Below are 21,242 nucleotides of genomic sequence, written 5' to 3' on the forward strand. Positions count from 1 at the left end.
CAAGTTGTTCCGGTGCGGGACGTTTGCAACCGTCCGCACCGCCTGCAGCGTCGACTCCCGGAGTCGACACGCCATCTTTACCTCGACGCCTGTTATTGGCGGAGCCCTTTATTACAAGGGGTACGTCGACTCTCGGAGTCGACGCGAAATTCCTTTTCGCGGCGCCGGTTCCCGGAACCGTCGCGACTTTAATACCTCGACGCCAACCATTGGCGGAAACCCCCATTACGTAGGGTGCGTCGGCTCCCCGAGCCGACGAATCAAATTCACCCAAGCCATCGACTCCCGGAGTCGACGGCGCTTCGTCACCTTGGCTCTTATTATTGGCCAAAACGGATCCAATTAGATTCACGTCAGCCTCCACGGCTAAGGCGTGTGACTCGCCTGCGTCATCCGTGCCCCGTGAGCTCGGAGACTCTTTCTGATTCGCTGAAAAGCGGGTGTCGATCTCCGAGATCAACACATTTTCTCCTTCAGCCGTCGGCGGCGACGCCGACGCTTGCTGCTCTTGCGCGCGCGCCCAGGGCGCTCCGGGACAGCGGCATTAGGTGCTGTCTCGAGTGGGGAGTCGCGCGCATCTGTCGGTGCGTGCGTAGCGGCAACAAGGCCATCGCTCACTGTACCGCTGTCGCGACCGAAGCGCACGAGTGTGCGCTTCTCCCAATCGATGACCGGATCATGCCGTGCAAGCCACGCCATGCCCAATACAATGTCAAACTTATCACCCAGATCCAGGACGATAAAGGTCTCGACAAACGCTTGATCTTCATACGTGAAGCGCACGCGCACCATGCGCTTCCCAGTCTTCACGACGGCACCCGTTGCCAGTCGTACCTCCAACATACTTCGAGGTATCTTTACCTCCTCGAAGTCAAGCCTTGATAGACTTCGCAGTCGAACAAAGTTGTTCGACGCGCCCGAATCAACCAAAGCACGAAGAGAGTTGCTCTCTCTCTTCGAAGACACGTCCAAGATGACAAGGTTCGGTTTGTCATCATGCATTTTGCAGTGAGAAGGGTCCTCACTGGGGGCTGCAGTCCTCAGTGTCGCATGTCCGAGTTGGACACGCGTGACTACTTCACCAGTAGGGCGCCCCGCGCCTACTGAGTTCCAGCGTTTTTTGTTTGTCCGCGACGATGCCGGGCATCATCGCGTCGACCACCATCTCGGTGCAGGGGTGCCGTGCACTCTCGGGCATAGTGACCGATCCTTCCGCAACGGAAGCATCGTACATTACTTCCTTGTTGCTGTTGATAATCAGCAGCCGTTGCATTCGAGAGGTCCATTGGTTCCGGACCTCCCGCTATCGCAACCGGAGGCGGTCGCAGCCTCGGCGCATTCGCATGCAGCTTGGCCTGTCGCAGGCTAAACTCCTCATGCATTGCAAAAGTAATTGCAGCTTCGAGAGTACTCGGGTACTCACGGAAGAGATAGGTCTTCACAGGCCCATCTCTCAGTCCTTTCATGAACGTGACGACCTTGGTCGCCTCGTCGATCGGATTGGTCTCAATGTTCGAGACCAAATACCGCGCTCTCTGGGCGTAAGCATGAACATCATGCTTACCCTGCTGTAGGTCGAGGAACTCTGCCCTCGACCGAAACTCATTTTGCGGGGGCTCAAACGCTTGTCTGAGCTCTTCCTTGAAACCCTCGTACGTGCTGAAGCACGTAGGATCAGAGAGTCGGCGCCCATACGCCCAACCTCTCGCTCGTCCGCCAAGGCATGACATGGCGAACGCAACCTTGGACAACGGGTCGACGATACGTCGAGCCGCGATGGCAGTGTCGGGTTCGACAAGCCAACGGAGGAGAGGCTCGCCCTCTCTTCCGACATAGTTGCTCCCATTGAGCTTCAGCGATTGCGCGCATGGTGTCGTCCCGGACGACACCGCGGTAGTAGCAGCAACATCGCGTTGCTCCTTCAGGATGAAACCCAGAGTAACACCGTGTTGCTCTGTCGGTGTTAGTGTACGCAGCATCGTAGCTACAGCCGCCTCACCAATAACTGTTGACAGTCGTTGGAGGGCCTCCCACTCTGGATCCGACAGGTGGGGACAGTCAGCGCGTGCAACATGAGTTGCAGGCTACAAGAAATGTCTCCCGGGTAGACGGAGGCTGTAGTGGGCCTACTTTGGCTCACTACTTTAGCTTACACGTGTGCGCGTGTATGTGAGGAAGCGTAGCTTAGTTTAAATTAGAGTTAATTATACTCGGGCCTCCGAGTATAGATTAATCTAAATAAACGATCGAAATAATATTTTTGGGTTAAAATGAGAACTGCTATTTTTGTTTTATGTTTCTGACTTCCTCTAAATGTAATATTCTAAACTAGGAATCTGCCAACGGCTGGTTGGCAGGATTCCAATGCTATGCATGTTGCTCATTGGCTAAAAGATGCTGCTCTCAACCAATAGGAATCCTAAGTCTCTATGGACCACCCGTCGTGGTGATCGTAAATGTATGTAGCCTTTGGTCTGTCTACACCAAAGTCGAGAAAGTCTTTCGAACCTCTAACAGACGTCGTGTCTGTTAGAGTTACAAGTGACTGTAGCCACTTGTGCGTGTAACCCTATTACAGAGGCAGAGAAGCCGGACGTCGAGACGTTGAACGTCTTGGCGTACCTGTGCCGGGTTCCGGTACAGGGAGATGACTCTCGCTAACCCTCCGACGCAAGCGTCGGAGTTGACTTCGCTTCTAGTCATGAGCTGGAAGCGCTTGGCGCGTGACTTGCACGATGGACGCATCGAGCAAATATGCTGTCTCTAGGACGCCGAGAGAACGAAGAGCGAGAATGAAGAACTGAGGCAGTTCTTCATGGAGAGCACCACTGAGAGCGAGGACACTCTCAGTGCGAAGACTAAGAAGGAGCGCTTTGAGAAGCAGAGCTGGGACTCGCTGAAGACGAGTCCCTTCTACGAGATTCTACGGGAGCACGCGGACGTGCTTCCGGAAGAGATCCCTGCGGAGCTTCCGCAGGACAAGGGCATCCAGCACGAGATTGATCTCGTGCCGGGCACGAAGTACTGTGTCACGCGGCAGTGGCCACTGCCGCGAGAGCAGGTCAAGGCGATCGACGACTTCTTTGAGAGTCGTCGCAAAGCTGGACAAGTGCGGGAATCGAAGTCCCCGCACAGTGCTCCGACGTTCTGTGTCAAGAAGCCACAGGGCGGCTGGCGCATCGTTCATGCGTACAACAAGCTGAACAATGCGACAATACCGGCGCAGACACCGATACCGCGAAAAGATGTCATCATCGATTCGATGGCCAGGAGCACTATCTACAGTGCTCTTGATCTGCGCGATGGGTTCTATCAGATCTTCATGCGTGAGAGCGATATCCCTCTCACGGCTGTGAGCACGCCGAGCGGCATGCTCTGGGAGTGGCTAGTGATGCCGCAGGGTCTGAAGAACGGATGAGATGACTGTTTTTCAGCGTAACATCCCGGTTCCCGCTCAGATGGGCCCTGTCCTGGGTCGAAGCTCGTATATCGACGACATCGCCCACGGTGCGCCTATTTGGGAGCAGCTGTGCCAGGATCTGAACGCGCTGCTCTTCCGACTACGTTACTGGAATATCTCTGTGAGTCTTCCCAAGAGCGAATTCGGGAAGTTGTCCATTCCGTACCTCTCTCACGAGATTAGTGCTGAGGGCATCCGAGCGACCCCTAAAATCGCGAAGGGGGTCCAAGACTTACCGTTCCCGACGACACTGAAAGGCGTCCAGAGTTTCATGGGGAGTCTGAATTACTACAACAAGTTCATTGAAGATCTACCCGTGATCGCGGCCGTCCTGTACGAGCTGACTGAGGAACAAGTGAAATCCAGGAGAGACCTGTCGAGAGCCCAGGAAGCCTTTAAAATCCTGAAGAGCAAGATCGTTTCGACTCCGTTGCTCAGACATCCAGATCGTTCAAGGCCCTTCGTGATTATTCCCCACGCAAACCCGTGGGCAGCATCCGCTGTGTTGGGCCAGGAGTACGACGGGATTGTGCACCCGGTTCGATTCACGGGTCGCGTCTTGAATGACGCTGAGCTGCGGTATCACATTGCGGAAAAGGAGGTGATTGCTATCCTGAGAGTCCTGGAGGTGTTTCGCACTTTGGTTGAAGGCAGCCCTAAGATCGTCGTCTACACGCGATATTCTGTGTTGAAGTGGTTGCTGACCTCGCAGTCGGCAGACGGCCGAACGGTGAAGTGGGATCTGAAGTTGTCCCACTGGAACCTGGAGATACGCAGAGTTCAACGGGATGAAGACGGCTTGGCTGCAATTCTGGGTGCGGGTATTACCCCCAGAGAACACTTGGATGAGATCGCTGAAAACCTGATCCCAGCTAAGGGGCGCGTTAAACCTCCAGTGCCTATCAGTATGGAAATGCTGGAAGCGGACTACGAGGGGTGTATTCTGAGTTTCGATCGCGCCGCTAAGACTTCCACGCGACAAGGGAGCTGCGGCTGCATCCTATGGCATGTCCCCGGGTGGGAAATCCTGGATGTCCAGGGATTCACCCTGGAGGACGTGACTGTGAACGACGCTGAGTATCATGGACTTCTGAAGGGCCTCACGCTGGCGATTGAGCGTGGAATTCAGGACATCGTTGTAGTTGGGGACTCCAGGATTGCCATCCAACAAGCCCAGGGTCTCATCAACTGCAATCAGCCAAATCTCCAGAGGAAGCTGGCCGAGTATGAAGTGCTGAAGACGAAGTTCAAGTCTGTGCGGCTGGTGCATGTCAAGCGAGAGTTTAACCAGGCCGCAGACTACCTGACGTCTAAGACCCTCGCGCTTGGTGAATCCTGGAAGGTGGAGGATGCTGACGAACGAACACATCTGCAGTTGGTGTCCAAGATTCACGAGAAGTTGGTAAGACCGAAGGTGTTATTGAACGTCGGAATTCAGGGGAGTGATTCTCAGGGTGTCGAAACTCTGGGTATCCCTGGACCTGAGTGCGCTCCGTTGCCTGTGGCGGCCAAAGTGTTTGCAGTAATGACTCGGGCGCGAACTCAGGAGATCGAAGCCCAAAGCGAACCCATGGGACCTCTGGAGTACCAGGCGGAACGCTGGCGACGCATCAAAGTGCACCAGGACAAAGATGATCACCTGCTGCAACTCAAGGATTTCCTGAAAGGAGACACGACGAAGCTGTCGCACGCTCAAGCCAGGAAACTCGCGAAGGTCGCAGATGATTTCGTGTTGGATTCCAGAGAAGTCCTGTACCGCTTGAGTCGGTCTACCAGAGATCGACCCCGAGATATGGTTGACGAACTCAGACTCGTGGTGCCGAAAGCTCTGCGACCGGATATCCTGCATTACGCTCACGAAGATTTTCAGGGTGGGTACCAGGGGATCACGAGGACGTACGAGAAGCTGCGCTCTGAGTTCTACTGGCACGGCATGTACACTGATGTGGAAGTTTTCGTCAAAGAGTGTGTAGATTGCGCCAGCGGTAAGGGGCGCCCCCAGAATCCAGGGCCTTCCCCTGGGAACATCGAACCGAGGCGCCCTTTTGAAGTTGTGTCTATGGATTTCGCGACACACTTGCCTAAGTCGGACCGTGGGAACACGTTCCTGCTGCTTTTTCAGGATGCGTTCTCAGGATTCGTCATGTGTAAACCCATGAGTTCCACCACGGCGCGAGATGTCGCTGAAGTGTACGAAGGGCAGGTCTTCAGGAGATTCGGCGCGAGATGTCGCTGAAGTGTACGAAGAGCAGGTCTTCAGGAGATTCGGCGCGAGCTCGATGCTGAGGCACGACCAAGACCCAAGGTTCATGAGTGAGGTGTTCACGCGCTTCCGTGAACTTTTGGGTAGCAAGCAGCGAGCCACTCTGGCGTATCGCCCCCAGGCGAACGGACAACAGGAGCGGTCGGTGCAGACTGTCGTGCGCAGCATTCGAGCGTACATTGCTGAGGCGGACCAGAGTGACTGGGACGACCATGCTGAGCGCCTGATGTTTGCCCTGAATACATCGTTCGATGCCACTCGCCTGGTCACTCCGTTTTTTCTGGTGCACGGCTGGGACGCACACGGCACGGTGTCTGCAATGTTAGGACCCAGGCCCTCGAGTATCCAGGAGCGCACTGCGTACGAGTGGCGCAGGAAGCTACAGCGTGACTATAGTTATGCACAAGTTTGCGCTGAGGATCTTCAGAAGAAGGCCAAGCGCGCGCGCTCTGCCGAACAAACCAGGAAGTGGAGAGAGCTGTCCGAACGACTGAAGGCAGGATTCGCAGCCGGTGATGCTGTGTGGCTGTATATACCCAAAGTGCAGCCCGGGCTGAGCCGCAAACTGGTTCACATGTGGCATGGCCCCTTCAGAATTCAGGAAATCCATGACAACTTCCGCGTGAAACTCAGGGTCGAGAAGACAGGATATCGCGTGAATCCCTGGGTACACGTGAGCCGTTTGAAACCCAGAGCACTATTTCTGAAGCGGCCCACAGTGGAGATCGACGTGGACGAGGATGATGACTTTGATGCGGCGCTGTTGCCTGAACACAGTTGGGAGCCCGACGCTGCGAACGATGAGTACGAAGTTGAGCGAATCCTGGATTTGCGATGGACTAAACGGACTCGGACAGCGAGACGAATTCGTGAGTACCTTGTGAAGTGGAAGGGGTATGATGAGACCGAGTGGCTGCCTGTGTCGGAGCTCAACTGTGGTGCCCTACTCTACGAATTCAATCAAGGCGCAAGAGCGCGGGCCCGTTTCCAGGCCAGGCAGGCTGGAGATGATCACCCAGGAGTCTAGCACTCTGGGGTGACAATGACCCAGAGTTACACGTGATATTCAGGGGAAACTCTGGGTGACACTGTGAAACTCTGGGGAAAATCGACGGAATGCGTGAATATTGGAGACGGAAAACGTGAATGTGATTTGACTTGATTTGATTATGGAGAAGGAGACGCGCTCGGTCACGCCCGTCTTGGTGCTGCCCGTCGAAGTGTCGCCGGACGCTGGTGCGGTGCTCGCAGGGGCGTCGCCGGTGCGCTGCTGTGTCGGAGGTGGCGCGCTGCCGGGGGGCCGTCGCTTGCTTGCCGTCCGAAGTCGCGCTCTCCGCCATGTTGACGATCTGCGAAATGGCGATGTGACTGCGCATTGCCCGTTGGAATTTCTGCGTTTGAGAGGAGAACCTTGAAGATAGGTCCTGACCAACCGTTCGGGAGACAGGGTGCCGCCAAAGTGAGTGAAACCCTGGGAGTCGACAGAGTGCAACGGCCGTATCGAAGTCGACGGTGGATGGACCTGTGCGTTTTTGTGGCCTGGCCATGGTTCACCAGTTCGGAGCGATTTCCTCTTTGATGGACCCGGACGAGGAGGGGCGGTTGACACGAGGCGGTCCCCAGAAAATTGCCGACGATGTGCCGTCACCTCTGTGACCTGGAGTTTGTATCGGATGCTGATTGGTGGATGACTTGGATACGGCGCGGCTGTACCCGTGTGACATGGATGGCGACTGTGGGAGAGAAGTGATTTCTCGCGATATATCCAGCGTCTGACCGTAGATGGGTCCAACTGGCTGGAAGTTTGAATCCTGGGAGTGCACGCCCAGAATTTCAAGAGAACACTCAGTCCAGCCGCGGACTTCCCTTACGATGAGTGCCTAAAGTCTGGCGGAAAGTGTCTCTGGAGAATGTATCCCAGAGTACACCTCATCTTGCTGTGGCTCAGAGTGCCCCAGAGGATCAAATTACCCTGAGAATCAACCCACTACTACCATGATCATGCGCAGGAGGCCGCTAAACCCACTAAAAGTGTGGCTTCGAGGAGATACACACGAGTCTGCACCGCAGCAGACTTGTTACCTAGAGTGCCGCACGGAAACCTAGAGTGCCGCACGATGACCCAGAGTTCACCTCCCTGAGTGCAGGTGACCCAGAGTTCCAAAGATGATTCTCTGGGTTTGGACCATAAATCCAGACTCTCTATACTGAACTTAAGTGTTTCCCGAGCCAACACCCAAGAATCCCCACAGTTCCCCAAGATTCCTCAGAATTCCCAGGATTTCAGAAGATGACCCTGAGTGTCACCTGATTTTCAGGGATTCGAGTCAGTTCGCAGTCAGTCTGCAATCAAAGTGATGCGTGACCTTGAAGAACCGTTGTGGATGCGCAGACTGGATACTTTCGAGGAGTCGAGAGGGAGTCCTGCACCATACTAAACCAAGTCTAAGGACCCACAATTGGCACTTCCGACGCCGTGCGACAATGGATTCGCAAGCCGATCGCAAGTTTGGACCGCTGAACCCAAGGTATACTCAAGACAAGACATTTGACCCCAAGCATAGTAAACAGAAGATATTTGCCCGAAGAAGAGAGAGAGAAAGAGAGAGAAGTAGCTGATAAAAACCAAACAGAGTTCCTTTTTCCCTGTCGTACGCAAGTTACCTTGGAGCTGCCTACCAGAAGAGAGATGCATGGGGGACCACGGGACTAACGCTGACATCCACGATGCGGGTTACCATGGGGCGGCTCACCAGAAGAAAGATGCCTGGCGGGACCATGGGACTGATGCTGAAATCCTGGATGTGCGTTACCATGGAGTTGCTCACAGGAAGATGTTGCCCTGGGGACCATGGGACGAACGCTGGGAGTCGTGGACGGAAGATGGGTACAAGCTCTCACCACCCTGAAGTTGTTGAAGAATTTGAAGACTGTTGAAGAAAATCCTGGGAAGTGACCTGTTGAGGTCGGCCTGTTGAGGTCTAATAATTGGTATTCTGGCCTGTTGAGGCCTAGTCTGTTGAGATTAATAAAGAGTTTCGTTTACCCTGTACTGCGCAAGTGACTTGGGCCAAGCCTGCCGACGGAAATCCGGAGGACCCGAGACTACGACCGCGGGACGCTAAGGGCACATCAACGGCGAAGGACAGCCGTCTGTGTGGGCTCCATCAAACTCAAGTCCAGTTAGGTGGTGACCAGCGACGGCCTTGAGCTTCCTGGGGTGATCCATCTATTCCATATCCTAGTTGGGTCACTTGCTGTGCTCGTGGTAGCCCATTTCATATTATTCCAGAGGGTATTCTGGGGTGCTAGGTAGTCGCCTCCAGGATTTTGTATTGACTGCTTGTGTGAAGGGAAGGTAACTGATAGTGATAGTATTTTCCTCCTTTATTGGAGGTGGTGCGCGTTTGTGTGAGTCTCAGGGGAGCTAGGCCCCTGAATTTCAGACTCGAGTGAGCCTAGTGTGTGTGTGACCCACCGTCCAAGGGTCCAAAAGAATAAGTGACAGCTAGTTGTAGTGTTTGTATACTCTGTATTTGTTGGTTTTATCGAGCTAGGAGGGCATTTGGGTAAGGTGTCTTCTGAGTTCCAAGTCCCAGAGTTGACTGAAATCCTGGACCCTGAATTCGTGATATTCTGGGTTTCAGGGGATCTGATTCTCTGGGTTTGCCTTTTGGTGTGGAGGTGCGTTCTGAAGTAGACGTGCGCTCCCGCACTTCTTCGAGGCTACATTTTCAACCGGTGGAGTGCCGTTCCGTCGAAGACAAACGAGCCGACAGGGATTACAAAAGGTACCCACGCCAACCAAGGAGTGTGATTCTCAGGGTTTAAAGCTTTGCGGCTGCGAATCTCTGGGTCTATCTTCTTGCTGTTGACTCTCAAGTCGATTCTCTGGGTCTACCCCTGGGGAACAGTCTTGGGCTGCGCTATACGAACCCCCCTGGGCGACAAAGGTTTCATCGGCCTCGCCTCACATCAATGGCTGCTGGCGCCGATTGTCGTTGAAGACGACAACTGCATTCTACGCAGACATGATTACGTGAATTCGTTAGCCATGTTACATGTAGGCCCAAACTGACAAGGCAGGTTCACCTGTGGAAGCTCGCGTTGGTTGTCTTCATTATCCTGTTTGCCAATGAGTCAGCTGTCAGCCAACAGGGAACCCAATGGATCTGCAGTAGGCAACACCACCGTGTCGACTACAGTGAGCGACAACATACTTGGATCCGACTGTGATCTGACTGAAACATCTGAAGCCTTCGACTCAAAACTGCAGCACACAACCAGCTGATCGCTCTGTCGAAGCGCAGCAGCCGAAAAGCTCTCAAGAAGTCCCAGCGGAGAGCCGCGATTGGAACTGTTGAACTGGTGGGTTGGGTATGTTGGTTTGTAGCTTGTGGTTGAGGGGGCAAATTCCGAAGTGAGATTAAATGTTATCGTCTCTCAAACTACTATCTAGTCTTTCCCTCCTGCTTTCCTTCTTGTTCTCCTTGTGCTCGTTGGTGCCTCTCATCAGACGGATTACTCCCGGGTTCCGATTGACTTGATCTCAGTATACTTGGGTCTCCCTGACCAGCCATTGGTATATCCAGAGCCCGGCTGCCGCCGGCTCTCCCGTCGCCGTCGGATCCTCCGAGTCATCGGCAGATGTGTCCACACGTTCTCCTCGTCCGTGTGCATCGATTGGCGGCGCTCCCGAAGACTCATGAACAGGGCAACAGTGAGGGAAGCAACGCAGCAACTAAATTGCACGGGATATATCCAAAATGAGGAAGTAACAGACAATGGTACACCGCGCGCTGTAATCGGCTAGCAGACAGTAACAACGTGGCTAGTGTCAGTAGACATGCCTCGACTCCTCCCTGTTCCAGGCTGATGCACAGTACAGTTCTTCAGTAGCTCGGTCCAGGAGCAAACATAACCTGGTAAGTCACATCGTCCTTCTTCTGCCTGGGGTATTCCTGCGACGCGCGACTTGTAACAGAACCCTAGTTTTTTTGGGTATCTTACGGGATTTTTAAGGATCCAAAATTAGCAAAATATGTAATAAACCGAAATCAAGTGTCATTGTAAAGATAAAACTGTTGCGTCCGTCGGCATCCACATCAAGCATGCCACCTCGAGCCACGGGAGGCTCTCAATCGACTGTTCCTCCACGCAAGTGGAAGAAGCGGGCGGATCGTAATGAGGCGGCCTACAACCGCGCTGTTGAGCTCCTTGGTGAGGAGAAGGTTCAGGAAATTCGACGCGAGTGGGATTCTTGGGAAACGGAGTTTGGAGGGCGAGAATGGGAGCAGTCAGAGGGAGTAATTCTGCAACTCATCCAACAAGGATTGTCAGAGCGAGTTATTCGTGCCATTCTTCCTGTGGGTGGAAGTCGAGTCGCAAGATTAAGGAAAGTTCTAAAGGAGGGAATTGATACCTTGCACACCCGTCGCAGTCGCGCGGCGCCGGTGCATGCCTTTAGTGACTCAGACTTGGCTACATCCAAGAACCACTGCTTGACATGGATACTGGAAGACGGCTTTCCCTGTCCACACAGACGACCTCGCCAGTTCTTCAACGAACCAGGCCTTACTTGGAAAGTGGTCCATGCTCGATACGAAGACGATGTCAAGCGTGAAGACCCCAACGCTCGCACGATGAGCTATTCTCGTTTCATACAGTATGTTCACAAGTTGTACCCCGGCGTCCATCTATCGAGAACTACTGAGGATGATTGCGATTGCTGCACTCGGCTCGATATTCAGCTTGGCCAAGATGGTATCAGCGACGAAGAACGGGAATGTCTCCTTCTTCAGAAAAAATGCATCTTAGTGAAGCTATCGCACAAAGACGCTTTGTTTCGACTTTCATCAGAAACTACTCGGCTCTTCATGCCCCGGAACAGTATCTACCGCGCGATATCATTCCAGATACATCCGATGATAACGATGCTGGTGTCCGTTCAGAGGCTTTTACTGATGAATCACAACCAAACGAGCATGATGTGAGCTGCAATAGCGATGACAATGGTGGTAGTGATGCTCCTATCGCCGAGCGAGGTGGACCAACCTCGTACCAGAACTGTCGGGTGCAAATTCAAGCGGAAGACCACGGTGGTGGAATATCGATGCCTTACTTTGGTCATTCGCGTCCTTCAATCGACGATTACAACAGTAACCTCATACTGCAGAACTTCGTCGTGGCGGACATCAGCCACAATGTGAATCACGTTTTCCTCTACGACGAGCGCGCTCAGGGCAAGGACGCTAACGCACTTTGCAGCTTGCGACTGTTTTATCATCTCACCAAAGTCCACGAGGCAGCCAGTAAAGGGCTTCCTGCTGCGGAAATCAGCTTCAGCTTGTTGGACAATTGTGTTGGGCAAAATAAGTCCAAAGCTGTTCTGATGTTTTTCTCAATGCTCTCGATTGTGTTCCCCTACAGAAAAGTTGTTTTATGCTTTCTGCTTCCGGTGCACTCTCATAACGTTGCTGATCGTGTCGTTGCCTGGTGTCGTAAGACAACTCAAGATTTGAATTTGTACACGCCGTCCGACCTTTTGAAGGAAGTGAACAACGTGAAGGGGGTGAGCGGTGTGTTCTTTGATCACAATGACCCAAAGAGACCGTTTTTTGTGGGATGGAACGATTTACTCAGCAAATATTTTCTACCACCACCGTCCGGGTACACTGCTAACTATTTGTTTGAGATTGATCAAGGTATTTGTACTGCTCGCAAAACGGTTGACTCACCGGACTCTGAATCGATCTCGTTCGCAATGATGAGCACTGACAACGTCGACAGCATTCGGAAAGCGGTCTTGGCGGAACTGTTTGGGCCTGCAGTCACAAGCATCTTTCAGGCGTCGATTGCGTCAGTCCAGCTTCGGCGTCACCGATCAAAGAGCTGCCGGAGAAAAAAATGAAGTCGATGGCGGCCAAATACTTCACAATACCACCGCAATACCTCAGCTACTACCCGAGTGTACCTGAAACCATTCTCAATGCTCCTGTTCAAGATGGTACGGCTCCGGGTGGACCCGACACTGATGATCAAGGAGCTCACAAGCAAAAACAAAAGAAGCGTAAACCAGGTCGACCCCGAAAAAGCCCCACTCACCCCCGTAGCAACCAGCCTTCCATACTGCAGTTTTTCAGCGCAAAACCAGCTAGTAGTTAGGCCAAGGACATCCTAGTCCGTGGATTCATTACCCACATACATAATACATTAGTACTTAGGAGTGTGATATGGTTACCGGTTTGTGGTGAGAGCACCGGGGTCCCGCCATTCGTTTCACATGCTAAAGCTTAACACAATACTTGCAGTTTCAAGATAATTACAGTAATCTGCCCAAGTAAGGAACGCCTGATATATATAAAGACGCAGAATATATAAATTGATGTTAAGTTGAGTATACTTTTCCAATGTACTGATACAGTTATTTCAAAATGAACTGAAGAGCAGCTTTACCTACGAGTCCGGAATGATTCTAACAGTGGCGTATGGTCGAAGCACTAACCTTTACCAGGCATCCTCGCACCACAACAGCGCTGTCAAATGGGTGGAGTGGGGGAGGAGGTGGGCTTGTGGGGCGAGGTGCAAAAGCAAAAGTGCGAGTCTACCACTACGGTACATGTAGTTTGAAGTCTAGTAAGATCGCTAAATGCGCGCCATTTTTCAAACGAGGGTAGAGAGCTGATGATTGGCACTGGATTTTTCACCTCAGTACCTTGCAGTACCTTGCACATACCCCTATCGCCACATCGACTGGAAAATAATATTAAATATGTGAGGCTATTAGTTATACACCCGTTCCTTATTCGGGCATAATTCTGTAGAGGGTAGTCAACGCGGTAAAAGGATACAGAAAGTGCCCTTTAGATGATTTTCCAAAACACGGTAGAGTGTACCCCCTCTTAAAGGGCGCATCCTGTGCCCTTTTGCACAAGTTCAAGCTAGTAATCAACCTTCTTTTAAAACAAATCATAATCGGTACGCAGAGTAATCATCATGTAATCATTGTCTTTACAAATTCTAAGTCATACGCATGCATTCTATGGAGGAATTTCCATAAATCAGTGATTTTCACTGAGATTTGACAAAATGATTGTGAAAGTTTGCCTGAATTCACTGATGCAGCATCAGTAGTATCGTACTAGCGCGTCTATACAATTTCCAAGTCAAATGTAGACCTATAGTAATACTAGAAATAGTACATGTAGATAGCATGTTACCTACTACAACTAGTACTACATAATATAGTATCACTGTCGATGTTATTAATACATACTCCGGTTGCTACGCTACAGACCCTGTAGCGGTTAAGGTGTGGGATGCTCGCAACTACCAGCCACAAACTGGGTTCCGGTGTGGGGCTTGCTGCGTTTAGTGCCTTTTTGGTGGTTGTACTTTTTGCACTATACAACTTGTCTGGTGTTCTGCACAAACATTAAAGCAACTTTATTCGTTGGTCGTCTCGAGGATTCACTACGAACGAAATACAAGGGTCCAGCTTCTCCACAATTGTTTTGCATCTGCCCCCTCCGCCGAAACCCAGCTTTTTTTCGCGATAGAACAACGCATATAAGCTCAACGGACCCAGGAGATGGTGCATTCACTAAAATAAAATTGTCATGTGCACAACGTATTGGCTTTCATGCATCGATAGTAGCTTCAGATGAAATATGATATCTTTAATAGTCCAAGGTTTTGTGAAGCCAAGTACCCAGCCCTATAAAAGTGATAAAGTAGCAATGAGGACAGCCTTGCGGAATGCCAACCGCTTCAACCTCCGCTACAGGTCCTCCGTCCACGGGTCCACGGATCCTGCAATCTCAGGAGTGAACCGCGTTCGAGTTGAGCGAGATTGTGTTGTGTGAGTTAAGTTTGCGTCCGCAGAAGATGATAATGGTCGACGGGAGAAAGGCTCATAAACATCCTGGTAGGCTCTTAGCCAATAATGTAGCAGGAGATGCGTTGTAATGGAAACGCAAATTTACATACCACAGATACTGTAGGTGTCACGTGATTCTCGTGGAATCTCGCGAGCTGAATGAAATTTGTGCGCTGGCGGCTAGCTACTGTAAATATTGCAGTGGCGTCAAGGCGACGACGGTTTCGAGCGCTCAGTGAAGGGTCGATACCCTCGACGGGCAACCAGAAGAGGAGCCAGCCAGCGAAGTGAACCCATGAGGATCTAGGAATGCATGTAATAACAGGGTTAGTGTAGGGAACAGTGAACGAGCGCCCAGCTCATTCCGGAATCAACAGAGGATAATAAAGTCGACCTGCTCTGGCCAAGCAAGTGTGAACTCCTCATCTTGGTGGTCTCGGGGAGCAAATCCCGGACACCTTAGCGACACATCGGAGTGCTTTCAAGACGTGAGCTCGGGCACATCTGCAAACAAGAACAAGACTTCCTCTGCCTAAGTGCTACCACATCCACTCTTCCAGCTCACTACCAGTGAGTTGGAAAAGTAGAGCTTGGAAGATGCAAGGACGAAATACGGCACGCAGAGTGTTGCGGAGCGACACTGCGCCGGATCGCCAGCAGCTAGACGGGCATCTCCGCATCGCTGAGCACGTGAGTATCGACCGCCTGGAGGCACGGCTGGACGAGACCCACGACGATATTCGCGCCTTCGGCAACAACATTAATGCGACTATCAGCAATTTGAGCACCGGGATCAGCACGGACATGGCTGCGCACGGACATGGCTGCGCTGAACCAGACGGAGGCGGGCTTGGTGCAGACGATGAGCTAGCTCGCCGAAGGACTCAACCGAGTGCAGCAAGTGGCTGAGGATGCACGCCGAATGGCACAAACAGCAAATACGCCAGCGCCAGTACCGTCAGCACGGACACCGACGCCGAACCGAGCACCGGCAGCAGCACGCTCGTGGTCATCTGGATCGTCGGCTGCACGGCAGACCCCGGCTATGGGGCATGGTGATGCCAATGGCGGTGGAGCGAATAGCATGGCGACAGCAGCAGCTCGAAGTGATGCGAGCTCGGCTGGCGAGTTGCATTTAAGGAAAATGGATACCAAACCACCGGTTTTCGTTGGAGATATCGATGGAGTCAAGTTGAACAGCTTTATTTTCCAGTTTGAGTCCTATTTCACCCAAAAGGGGTTGGATTTGTTGGCGCATGATGCTCGACTTGCCCAGGAACTCAACCAGTGTGTGCAAAAAGCGCCCTCGTGTGGTACGAGCGGTACATGACCGACGTAGCCACGGCCAAGCTGTGGAGTGCGATTAAGCTTGAGCTGATGATGGAGTTTATGGAGCCAAATTTCGAGGATAAAATGAGGAACCGATTGCTAACAATTAGGCAGACTGGTGGATACTCTGGCTACGTAGGCAAGTTTCGGGAGCTGTATCGCATTCTTCGTGTCGACCAACTCACCGCAATGAATCTGTTCGTGAATGGACTGTCGGACATGCAGATGAAACGTGAAATTCAGCGGAGACAGCCACGCGACTTGAATGACGCGATCCAAATCGGATTTCTCGAGTGGGAGATCAGGGAAAAACCTCCAGGAAATAATCGACCGACCGAAACCAGGTCGAAGAGCAAGGGCGGAGGTTCTAGCGCTACGATGCATCAACAGCCGAGTAATCAGCCTCCAACAGCTCGCAAGTCAGGGAATGGAGGCCGCCAAGGCAACAACAACGCAAGATCGGCTAACAACTGCAGCTTTTGCGGCCGTGGACCGCACCGAGCCGAAGACTGCTGGTTTAAACATCCTGAAAAGCGCCCCAGCCAAGCGAACAAGAAAGTCAACACCATGTTTGCGCGGATGACGGTCGCCGAAGACCATGCGGATGAGGGAAACGAGTAAGTCCACTCAATGTTGAGCGATTGAGTGGACATACCCGCAAGCTCAGCAGACTAAAGGGTGAACGCGATATCTGTGGAGTCGGCGAAGACAGCGCAGCATCAACGCAACGCCTGATGCATGATGAAAAAACAATTTGTGACCAGAAAAATGATGGAGAGGCTCCGCAACCAGGAAAACCCAAGAAAAATGATTTGACTTTGTTTGCTAGCGTGACGAATGGAGTGCAGACGATGGAGTTCGAAGACAAGAAGAGTTCAACCACCACCTCTGAGGATTCTTTTGCCTTGCCTCGTGAATATTGTTGTCTTTTGCATACGAACAGTACTGTTCAATGCACCCGTGATGATTTATTCCTGACCAACTCGAATTTCATCGATAGCGGGGCTACGATCAATGCTGTCAGCCCTGAATTTTGTCAGCGTTCTCAATTGGAAGACCGGATCGAAGATCACGGAGTTGAGATACCGATAACACTGGCGAATAAGCAAGAAATGAAAGTTCGCAAGCGAACACTACGACTGCATTTGTTTATCGACTCTTTCGATCCTTACGTCGGTGAATTTCTCGTGCTTTCTGTACCGGAAAACCAAGATATCCTGCTTGGGATGCCATGGCTAAAGGCTGTGAACCCAGACATCGACTGGATCGAGGAAACAATCAAACCTCGGCAATTACCGTCGCCGGAGAAAATAAAAAAGAAGCAGACGAAGATGAAGAAAATGAAGCCTCGAACCACGACGAAGCCGTCTCAACCAGCACTGCAAGTTGGAGGCCAGCGCTTCTCGATTTCGGGAAATACGAAGAACTCGCGCGGTAAATACTTTCAGCAGGGGTTCTACTCGGTGACTGGTGAAACGAAATTTATAACGAGCAAGCAATTCAAGAGACTTCTGCGAAAACCTGAGAAGCTTGATTGTGTGTTTGTGTTGAGACCTGTGACCGAGAAAGAGCAAACAGAAGGCAAAACAGCACTCACAGAAGCGGACGACTTCGAGGGACTACCGGTTTATCCTGTGTTGGATCGACATCGACCCATATTAAAAAGAGAAGTTGCCGCAGCAATTACCGCCGGAGTCGCATGGAGTGCACAAGATGGAGGTGGATACTAGTCAGCCTATTTTTCGTCAACAGTGGCGGCAGTCTCCTAAGCAAGAACAAGAAATACGTGCATGGGTGGAGGAGATGTTGCGAGCTGGGTTGATTCGTTCTTCTTCCTCGCCCACGGTGCTTCTACTTTTTGTGTGAAAAAGCCCGTGGGTTGGCGCATAGTCCACGACTACAGGGCAATGAACAATCACACGGTTAGGAGGACATTGCCGATGCAACGCAAAGATGTTATTTTCGAGAAAATGCAAGGTGCATTCTGGTTCAGCTGTATGGATCTGCTCAGTGGTTACTACCAGTTTCGGATGCGGGACTCAGATGTCAAATACACTGCTTTCCAGACAGCGGACGGCTCCTTTGAATACCTGGTTGTACCTATGGGATTATCCAATGCACCTGCAACTTTCAATGAAGGAATTCGCAAGTTGCTGAAGGATCTTGCGGACTTCTGTCTCTCGTACTTCGATGATATTTACGTCTTTACGCGAAGTCGTAATCTGGATGGCCATCTTGCTGCTCTCGACCGAGTACTGACTCGTCTGGAGGAAAACCAATTTTACGTCCAATTGAGCAAGTGTGTGTTCTGCTCCGCTGAGATTCCGTGCTCGGGCTACTATATCGGCCGTGAAGGAGTAAGAATTGACCCGAAAAAGGTACAAGTCCTCCGTGAATGGCCTCGCCCCACAGCTGTAAGCGAGTTGCAGTCATTTCTCGGCATAGCAACCTACGTTCAGCGATTTTGTGACGGATTTGCTCACGATGCGGGCCCTCTTTTCGAGATGCTGAAGAATAAAGCCAGCTCTAAGAGCAAGGTGAAATTGCAGTGGACGACAGACCAAGTGCAGCATTTTGAGCAGCTGAAGCAGCGAATTTCGGCGACGCCCGTGCTGGCTGTGGCTGATTTCACTAAGCCTTTCTATCTGGGGATGGATGCGAGTGATTATGCGATTGGAGGTGTTCTGTTTCAATTGGAGGAGCATGATGGCGTGCTACTGGAGCGACCCGTAGCATTTAATGGTCGTAAGTACGAGGAGGCTGAAAAGAACTATTCCATCAGGGAGAAGGAGTTATTGGCTATCTTGTTCGGACTTCGAGTGTGGAGAATTTATTTGCTCGACAAACCCTTTATTGTGGAGACTGACCACAAGTCCCTCGAGAGTGTCTTTGCCCAGAAAAGTATTTCGCGGCGTATAGCGCGCTGGTACGACGAACTGAGTGAATACCCAGTTACGTTCAAGTATATACCTGGAGCAACTAATGCGTTAGCGGACGGCATTTCTCGCCGTGCTGATTTTGCAGAGGCTGTTCCTTTGGAGAAAATAGTAGCTGCCAGTGCAATTCACGGGAGTGTGTGTGTGGGTCTCTCGGTCGTAGTGCGCGAAGCGATTACTCGCTACAAGGAGGATCCGAGTGTGCAGGCGATTATTGAAGCGCTACAAAGGAAGCCTAATGAAGATGCACCGCGAATTCGACTACTCGCTCGACGGCGATAGACTGCTGTACACGGGGCCTAATGATGAAGCTCCACGACTGGTTTTGCCTGTTATTGCTGAGCTGATAAATGGAGTACTGTTCGAATTTCACGATGTTGAGTGTTATGGGCATCCTGGCGTTGATCGGACACTTCGTCTCGTTGAGCAGCATTATTATTGGCGGCACATGGTGCGCAGTGTACGCGCTTATGTCAAGTCGTGTGAAGTTTGTCAGCGAACGAAGGCAAGAAACACGAAGCCACCGGGACTTCTGCAAAGCCAACCGATTCCGCGCGGGCGATGGACTCACGTGACGATGGACTTCATTGTCGCGCTTCCGAAGACCCGCTCCAACTGTGACTCTGTACTCGTGTTGATAGACCAGCTAACGAAACGAGCTCATTTTGTAGCGTGCAAAGGCACTGCTACTGCTCGTGATGTTGCTGAGCTCTACCGAGACCGGCTATTTGCTCTTCACGGTATTCCAACCGAGATTCTTTCGGACCGCGATCCAAAATTCACGGCAACGGTGTGGACTATGTTGTGTGCCATGTTGGGCACGCGACAGAAGTTGACGACAGCTTTTCGCCATCAGGCAAATGGGGTGACTGAGCGTCTAAACCAGACTATTGAAAACTATCTGCGAGCATTTACTAATGGAGCGTCCGACGACTGGGATGCGTATCTAGCTCTCGCAGAATTCGCCTATAACTCAAGGTTCCAGCAAGCAATAGCGATGGCACCTTTCGAGGCCGATCTTGGCTATCTACCTTCGACTCCTGCTACGCTGTTCAGCCCACCTCGCGCGACCGGCGCCGAACGACAACGTTGTGCTTTGGGGAAGACGTTCCTCGAGACGGAAGCGGATCGGCTGGCAACTGTACGGCGTGAGCTCCAGCGGGCGGCAGATCGCATGAGCGATTAACCGACCCGTCCAAGCTTTTGAAGTCGGGAGGAGGTTTTATTGTCGACCGAAAACATGGCAAACTATCATGCTGGGACCACAAAAGAGAAACTAGGCGCGCGATGGATTGGCCCGTACGCAGTTGTCAACCGACTGGGGCACGATTACTATGAGCTGAAGCTGACGAAAGGAGTGAAGTTCCACCCCGTCTTCCACACGAGCTACCTGAAGCCGTATATACCCAGTGGTGGCAGGGAGCAGCGAACCTTCAAGGTACTGCTCCCAGATAACACTGAGGGTGAGTTAGTGGAGGACATTGTGGGCTTCAAGCGAACCCGTGGCAAGGCCATGTACAAGGTTAAGTGGCTTGGCCAAGCCCGCTGCACATGGGAACCTCTCGATAACTTGAAGTATATGGGCGACCTGATCAATCGCTTCCATGAGCGCAAGAAATCGAGGCGGGTCTCGTCTTAGCGGAGGGAATGTCACGTGATTCTCGTGGAATCTCGCGAGCTGAATGAAATTTGTGCGCTGGCGGCTAGCTACTGTAAATATTGCAGTGGCGTCAAGGCGACGACGGTTTCGAGCGCTCAGTGAAGGGTCGATACCCTCGACGGGCAACCAGAAGAGGAGCCAGCCAGCGAAGTGAACCCATGAGGATCTAGGAATGCATGTAATAACAGGGTTAGTGTAGGGAACAGTGAACGAGCGCCCAGCTCATTCCGGAATCAACAGAGGATAATAAAGTCGACCTGCTCTGGCCAAGCAAGTGTGAACTCCTCATCTTGGTGGTCTCGGGGAGCAAATCCCGGATACCTTAGCGACACATCGGAGTGCTTTCAAGACGTGAGCTCGGGCACATCTGCAAACAAGAACAAGACTTCCTCTGCCTAAGTGCTACCACATCCACTCTTCCAGCTCACTACCAGTGAGTTGGAAAAGTGCGACAGTAGGTAACAGGTAAGTCGTAGATTTCAGAGCTTCTTCATGCAACGCGCGCCACTTTGTATCTCGTTGAATTGCGATAGCGATAGTGACTGCGCCGGTGTGGTGAAGATACTCACACTAAGTTCTATAGCTAACCCAGCCTATGCATAGCTCTCGTCTTCATTTGATCGGCTTCAAATAGCTGCACTAGCAGCTTTACTCCTACCCCAGAATAAATGTAGTATGTAAATAGAGACATCTTACCAAAAAATAAACGCAGTTCG

General features: G+C 51.8%; 3 protein-coding genes across 3 annotated transcripts; all 3 read left to right on the forward strand.

The window, feature by feature from the left end:
* Positions 1-10,822: 10,822 nt before the first annotated feature.
* PHYSODRAFT_461005 (hypothetical protein) lies at positions 10,823-11,185 on the forward strand (the record flags this gene model as incomplete). The annotated part of the gene is made up of 1 exon (XM_009526662.1): positions 10,823-11,185. A coding segment is annotated over one exon (363 nt), but the record flags the coding sequence as incomplete, so codon positions are not given.
* Positions 11,186-11,529: 344 nt separating this feature from the next.
* Positions 11,530-12,633, forward strand: PHYSODRAFT_493891 (hypothetical protein; the record flags this gene model as incomplete). The annotated part of the gene is made up of 3 exons (XM_009526663.1): positions 11,530-11,662; positions 11,810-11,999; positions 12,069-12,633. 3 exons carry the CDS (start codon positions 11,530-11,532, stop codon positions 12,631-12,633), a joined length of 888 nt encoding a protein of 295 aa, XP_009524958.1.
* A 3,381-nt stretch (positions 12,634-16,014) lies between these two features.
* On the forward strand, positions 16,015-16,551 carry PHYSODRAFT_493870 (hypothetical protein; the record flags this gene model as incomplete). The annotated part of the gene is made up of 2 exons (XM_009526664.1): positions 16,015-16,274; positions 16,407-16,551. The coding sequence occupies 2 exons, from the start codon at positions 16,015-16,017 to the stop codon at positions 16,549-16,551; spliced, it is 405 nt and encodes a 134-aa protein (XP_009524959.1).
* Positions 16,552-21,242: the final 4,691 nt, after the last annotated feature.

This window comes from Phytophthora sojae (assembly GCF_000149755.1).
Source record: "Phytophthora sojae unplaced genomic scaffold PHYSOscaffold_3, whole genome shotgun sequence".
Lineage (NCBI taxonomy): Eukaryota > Oomycota > Peronosporomycetes > Peronosporales > Peronosporaceae > Phytophthora > Phytophthora sojae.